The 7,204-nt window shown below is 32.9% G+C and overlaps 1 protein-coding gene across 1 annotated transcript; it reads left to right on the forward strand.

Moving 5' to 3' along the window:
- Nucleotides 1-2,301: 2,301 nt before the first annotated feature.
- On the forward strand, nucleotides 2,302-6,977 carry LOC143564367 (putative recombination initiation defects 3). The gene is made up of 12 exons (XM_077051667.1): nucleotides 2,302-2,430; nucleotides 3,739-3,934; nucleotides 4,433-4,583; nucleotides 4,661-4,795; nucleotides 4,923-4,975; nucleotides 5,065-5,259; nucleotides 5,360-5,425; nucleotides 5,516-5,562; nucleotides 5,658-5,808; nucleotides 6,312-6,393; nucleotides 6,637-6,748; nucleotides 6,850-6,977. Exons 1-11 carry the CDS (start codon nucleotides 2,372-2,374, stop codon nucleotides 6,741-6,743), a joined length of 1,242 nt encoding a protein of 413 aa, XP_076907782.1. The 5' UTR covers nucleotides 2,302-2,371; the 3' UTR covers nucleotides 6,744-6,748; nucleotides 6,850-6,977.
- The last annotated feature ends 227 nt before the right edge of the window (nucleotides 6,978-7,204 follow it).

The raw sequence follows: 7,204 nt of genomic DNA on the forward strand, positions 1-7,204 counted from the left end.
CTTATTCATGTTTGTTTGTTTGTTTGTTTAATGTTTAATTTTAATCGAATAAATGATCGAACACAGACATCAAACAAAGCATGTTCGTGTCCGTTCATTAATAATACAAACGAATGTTTTACAAACGTAAATAAACATAAATAAATTAATGAACGTAACTGGATATAAATTAATGGAAACTCAACCGGTTGATCATGATGTTTGCCTGTGTTGGTGTTAGGCCTGTTGGCTGCGGCTCCCTAATATTCTTTCTCTCAAATGGGAAAACCCTTCTTTTTCTTAAGCCCGACAATTTGTTTGAACTTATTAATGACTTGGCTAAACAAAGTTCAAATGTACAAACTACAAAAGCAGGCTAAACAAATTTATAAATTACAAAAGCAAATATTATATACGCCCTTATAAACACAATCAAAGTATCATATATACCCATATTAATTAATAATAATTTAATAAATAACCATTTTACCGTTATTTTTCAAAAAAGTTAACTTTTATATATGTTCAGTTTAACGAATAGACTATTTTACCCCTTTATATTACATAATGTGCTTATACCCTATGTTATTATTTTAATTTTAATTGACATTTCTCACATTTAACGACAACCAAATCGTCTCTAGTCACTTCTTCAAAATTGCAAACCATTCGAAGATTTGTCGCAACAAATGGTCTACACTGTAAAACCTTTTTCGCATCTAATCAAACTAGAGTAATATGGTCATTTTTTTTTTGATGAATTAGGTATATATGATATATATTAATAACTTTGTAAGGGCATATACAATATTTTTAGTTTTGCATGGGTATATATGATATTTTCACTATTTGTAAAGGTATACATGAAATTGCCCATTTTTCTTAAGCCCGGTAGTTAGTTTGAACTTATTAATGACTTGGCTAAACAAAGTTCAAGTGCACAAACTACAAAAGCAGGCTAAACAAATTTATAACGTATAAAAGCAAATAGGTTTAAAAGTAATATTAGCAACAAAAAAATGAATATTATTTAACTAACACAAACGAAACAGCCGTGACATATACGCACATTCGTTCATTTAATAAAATGACCAAAAAGTTTTGTACATAATCGCATTTAGTTAAATAAATAAACATGAACAAACTTTTCATCACTGAATGTTTGGTTCCTTAACAGTCCTATAGATGTGTCTCTAACCAGAGATTAAGTCGAGAAGTTCACCTTTTGCATTAAACATGCAATACAAATACATGAGAAACTACATACACAAACTAGTGCTACGTGACCCTATTAATTTTTTGTTTTTTTATGTTATATAGTATCCGATGCCTAATAAATAGTTATTATAAGTGTCCTTAACTTTGCAAGAGATATCATAATAGAGTGGTATAGTAAGGTGTCTCCTCTTTATCTAAGAGGTTAATAGTTCAAATTCTGTAATATGTAAGTACATGTGGTTAACATGATTAGTTTACTAGCCATTCTATAAAAGAAGTTATTAAAAGTGATATCAATTACATAAAAGGTTTGTAAATAATTATATATATATATATATATATATATATATATAAGATAAATATTGTATGTTGGTGTCATAAAATCTTGAAAGCCAAAATGAAATTGGGTAGTTAAATAATTTAGTTGATGTCCACACTAAAGATTTATGTTTACCTTGATTGGTTGATGTTGTATTTCCTTAATTTAATCCTGTCTTTTGTGTGCATGTTCAAATCCTTTCTAGCGATATGTATTTTTTTATTTGTTTTTGTTTCACTTGTGTGGGTCCAATATTAGGCCGTTCACAAGATTTTTTTTTAATATTGCAATGAGTTTTATTTCTCTTATTTTTTTTGCTTTTAATATGTATAATTTTTTTTATAGTTTTTTTAGTTCGGGTACTGTAACCAATGTAACCAAAATTGATTGAATTCGTGATGCCCATGTTTTACTGACTGAATAAACGTAGTTTGAAATGTGCGGTAACTAAAACCGACCAAATTCATGCCGAGCTGCCACTGCGCTGCAACACTCAGGTTTTACCAACCGAATAAACTCCGTTTGAAATGTGTCGTAATCGAGACTGACTGAATTCGTGTCGAGTCGCTACCCCAACGTCCGCGTAACGACCGTATAAACATCATTTTAAACATGCTATTTTGTGTATCATAAGCTATACGTCTTTTTTATTTCGATTAAGTAATAAACATAACCAATACCGACCAAATTCACGAGTAAATAAGCAAATCCCAGCTGCCCGACGCCACGCGTCAGCTAAAAAACTAGCTTTTAATTAAAAAGGGGTGCGACTTGCGAGTATAAAAGGTCACACTCTCAATATCATCAGGTTACAATTACAAAACCGTTAGAGCTAACTGATTTGAAATCAACAAGATGAAGATCAACAAAGCCTGTGATCTCAGCTCAATTTCCGTTCTTCCTCCTCAATCAAGGTTCAATTTCACTTTTAAACCTCAAAATCTCCATTAATTCGCATACATTTCGTCAATTCATCTGTTATTCGACCTATAATTTGTGCGCGTCACAGTGACGTACTTGTAATCGGACGAATAATATTAATTATACGCTTACGTTTTAGCAGAACTGTGCGTTTGAGTGGAATCGATTGAGTTTATTTGATATAACTGCGTGTTTTGAGATGACGTGTTAATTATTGTCTTCGTTTAGCTGATTTAGTATGCTTATAGTGAAATATTGAATTAAATTAACATATAGTTATTAACAGATGTATAAGCGGTGAAAATTGTGCATAAACAGAAACGGACTTTGAATAGCTTATTACTGTGTTTTGTGATGACGTGGAACGTGACGTGTTAATCGTCGTCTTCGTTTAGCTGATTTTGTATGCTTATGGTGAGAAGTTGAGTCTGAATAATGTATAATGTTAGCTGCTGTATTTAGGTTTGAAGTCTAGATGAAATGGACCTTTGAATAGCTTATTACTGTGTTTTGTGATGACGTGGAACTTGACGTGTTAATCGTCGTCTTCGTTTAGTTGATTTTTTATGCTTATGGTGATATGTTAATTTGAATAAAATAGAATGTTAGCGGCTGCATCTATTTTTGAAATTTAGACGATTCTGTGATGAAAACCGTGCGTGTTTAGAAAACAAATTGATTATGTTTAGAGTGTGGCTGACATTGATAGGATTCCTGTGTGAAACTACAATCTCGATTGTGATAAACTGACATGGACCTTTAAATAGCTTAATACTGTGTTTTAGTGAAGAATGAAGTCAGTGTAGAAAAAAATTTGCAACTCATGTTCGTTCAGTTCATATTATGGATTGACTTGTGTATGATTGTTGCTGTTTTTAGATGCAGTTAGTTTTCTGTGTGCCGTTTCAGCTGCGCGCGTGCGTATTTGAGTGTAGAACTGATATTTTGAAGTAAAATTGAGTCTACGTGTACTGTGTGGTGTTAACATGATGATTTAAACTTAGCAACATATATTATTATTAGTATCGTAACATTAAGACTTATCAGGATTGTTCTATGTATGTAATCGCTACCAAGTATTTTCTAATACCATCAATTGCTGTTCTTATTTCATTGTTATCACACACTGCGATATCACAAACATTCTTGATTATCAATTTGAATTTCCATTATGTAAGTGTGTGATATTAGGAGGATTAGTTTATTTTATCCTTGTGCTGTGTGAAGGATTTTAACTTGGCTTTGAGATGACTGTTTCTCGTGTGTGCTCGTGTGCTTAATCGTTATGTTTAATATGGCAGTGCTATGAAATATAGAAGGAGAGGTGTCTCGTGTAGCCTGCCAGATATGTCTTCAACTTTGAAACTCAGCCAAGTACCATCACAGCAGCAGCAGCGGTCACAGCAATCGTTTTCTCAGGGGATGTCATCTCAGCAAAACACTCCTTTCTCTCAGTTCTCACAGAATTCTCAAGATGACACGCTGACAAACGATCAGGTTTAACTGAATTTAAGCTATATAATTATGTTTATAATATATGTCCTAAACTACTTTCACTTGTTTTATTGTATGAAATATTTTCTTATGCACTCTGTCAGAAATGCATCTAAGTTAGCTTCAGAAATATATAGTTTATGCGTGCCTCATTCTGCTTTTGGTGTTAACTAGTCTAAAAACCATAACATATCAGTTATGATTCTCATATCTTTATTAGTAATTTGCTTTCATACCGGTAAACTAGCAAACAAAGTAATTGTTATAATATAACGTGACACATGAGTGACATTTTGACTACTGAAAAATATGTAGTTTAGCTCTTCAATGCACCATGGGGAAATTCAATAATAGGTGCTAATAGCTTGAATCGTTGTGTATAGTTAGTTTATCTTTACAAATAATACAAGAACTAAGGTTGATGTATATGGAGTATGGACTATGGCTGACAGAAGCATCATAGTAATACATATTTACTTTCTTCACTGAAAGTCTTTGCAGCTTATTGTTTCTCAAGAGAGAGAGAATCCCGTGAGACGATTTTCAGGCTTACCTCCAGTCAACCACACACGAGAAGAAAGTCAAATGGCAATATCAAGATCTTCCACAGCTCCAATCCGCAAATGGGGATCTGGTGTTACGGAGCAAAGAAGTAAGTTTTTGGTGCAATGTACAATTTGGCTTACACAACATGCATGGTTTTAAAAATACTTTGAAATTCATTCGCAGGTCAAATGAGTGAAGAATTTGAGCGCAGGATAGGAGCAATAGAAAGTTCATTAAGCAGGTTTGGATTGATGATGGAATCTCTTCAAACGGATATAATGCAAGTCAATAAAGGAACAAAAGAATTAACTATGGATAGTATGTACATCAATCTCATAGTTTGCTAAATAAATATAATGCTTGGAAAAATATTAAAACTTGTTTACCTCAATAATAACCAATATGTTCTGATCCCTGATAACATACTATTATTGTTGACATCCAGTGGAAAGCATACGCCAAAAGTTGAATGCACAAGACAACTCCCTGCAGACAATTGTTAGAATACCTTAAATTCTCCTCATAATTTTTGTTTTTTTTTTCAAATGTGATTCATTTTTCTAACTCAAGTGAGTTAACATAAACAGAACAAGGGGCAAGAAGAGGTTAAATCTAGCTTACAAGGAGAACTGAAGCTGATTTCTGATCAAGTCAATCAAAATATTTGTAACCAGAACTCACAAGACATTTCCATCTTGCTTTCCAGTCTACAAGAAAACATTGGAGCTTTTGTATCAAACTTACGCAACGATCTCTCCACATCCTTCACTAACGAAATGCAGGTTTGCATTTCTTATATGCAAATTTTGTGTAATTTGTGACTGGAGATAGTTTACAATAATATATGAATACAATCTCTAATGATTATCTGAATACTTGCAGGCATTGGGATGTAAGCTTAAAGCATTGGAACAAAAGAATCCACCACCCACCATTCTCCCACCAATAGTATATAATTGTCAATATTTAGCTTTAGGTGTTTTAGCCTTTTAGGTGATAACATAATCTTCGTTATAACACATGTTTTGTGCAATGCAGGCTGTCAGCTTTGGTGCCAACCCTCAAGGAATAACCCCACAAAAGAAGTATGTCCATTTATTAGTCAAAAGGAAATGATCACATTTTTTTGCTTTCCCGATTGTTGATTATCATTGAACTAACAAGTTGTTACTGATTACAGTCCACAAGCGCCTCCTAAGGTCCAATTGGGAACTCAGATTCCCAAGGTGGAAATGGGAACCTGGAACTCGGTAAAACGTGAAAAGGCTACTTTTGCAAATACAGATCACAGCAGGGGACACAAACAAAACAGTGTATTTCATACTCAACTGGTATTTACTATTTACTGTTTCTTTCTGTATGTTAGTTAGGGGAAATCATCCATATTTAACTAGGACAGTTAGAGCTAAAAATACTAAAGTTAGTTTCTTAGAAACAGAGTTTGTTTCATTATATTTCTCCATGTTTGAACTTGAATATCCATCTAATAACAATGCCACCTCAATTTCTGATTCATGGTCATTTGATTTGATTTTGTTTTGTTTTTTTAACATTGTCATCATGATAAGTTGCATAAGTTATGGGAGTGTCTGAGGAGTATGCTTTTAGCACAATTGGCATATTTAGATAGTAAAATCGTGTGTCTTGCATGAGAGTACGAGACCGTCCTGCTGCAAATATGACATACTACGAAAATCATAATATACATGCATGCTCATTCACACACATACACACACATATGTATATGCTTAGATACGTATGTGTACACACAGATGTATATTTACTATATACTGCACAAATGGTTAATCAAAGAAATGCGGTGTATGTGATGCAGGAAAGAGAAACAAGGATTGTCATTGAATCTGATGAGGATATTGAGGGAGGTTTCGATTTCTTTTCCGGGGAAAAGGAAACAGGTAAGTACACGTATTAGTTCTCGTTCTTGTATTTGCTTAGCTTGTTACATACCACAAGTATAATAATAACCCTTCCTTCCAAAAATGTTGACTTTTAAGCATCAAAACTCGATCTATCTCCCGTAGTTAAATTTAATTAGGAGGTGAGGTTTGGTTCAAGTAAAATAATATTAGTATAGATGGAATTATTAATGGATTATGTGATGTTTAATGCATTCTCATGACATGGATTTTCTGGTAAAGATTTAGGAAGGTATTCAATTGAGAAGGCAAAGGAAGAAACCGCGCGTATTTTAAGGAAAGCAAGGAGAAGAAAGAGAAAACACTGCAATACTATAATTATAAACTGAAGATGGTGAGTACAATCAATGCTTTGGTTACTATCTACCTTGAAAGTTGAAATTACCAATTTGCCCATTGGCATCGTTCTAATTTCGTCAATATTGTTGCAGGTAGGACTGGGATTCACCAATGCACATTTCAATAGGTATGTAAGGGATATTATAAATAACTGTGAATACCTATACATCGACTTCCTCGGACTTATTATCATAGGAAATAATTGTTTATGTCGTTTTAGTTTTTGTATTTCCTGTTAATTTTTGTATAAAGTCGTCAAGGCTTGTTAAATTGAGACAAGTAATACACACTGGCAAATTGAAAACATGCTTTTTAAAATTCATAAAAATGCAAGTTTAATTGTTTAAATAATAATGGAAATGCAAATAAAAACAATCAAGTTACAAAAACAATCCTATATATACCTATTTATTATTCCTGTTGTCTGTTTGGTCTATTTTGTGTGGTTGGG

This window comes from Bidens hawaiensis, unplaced genomic scaffold (assembly GCF_021521415.1).
Source record: "Bidens hawaiensis isolate Kalapana, Puna unplaced genomic scaffold, B.hawaiensis_p1.1 tig00021996_1, whole genome shotgun sequence".
In the NCBI taxonomy this organism is placed as follows: Eukaryota; Viridiplantae; Streptophyta; class Magnoliopsida; order Asterales; family Asteraceae; genus Bidens; species Bidens hawaiensis.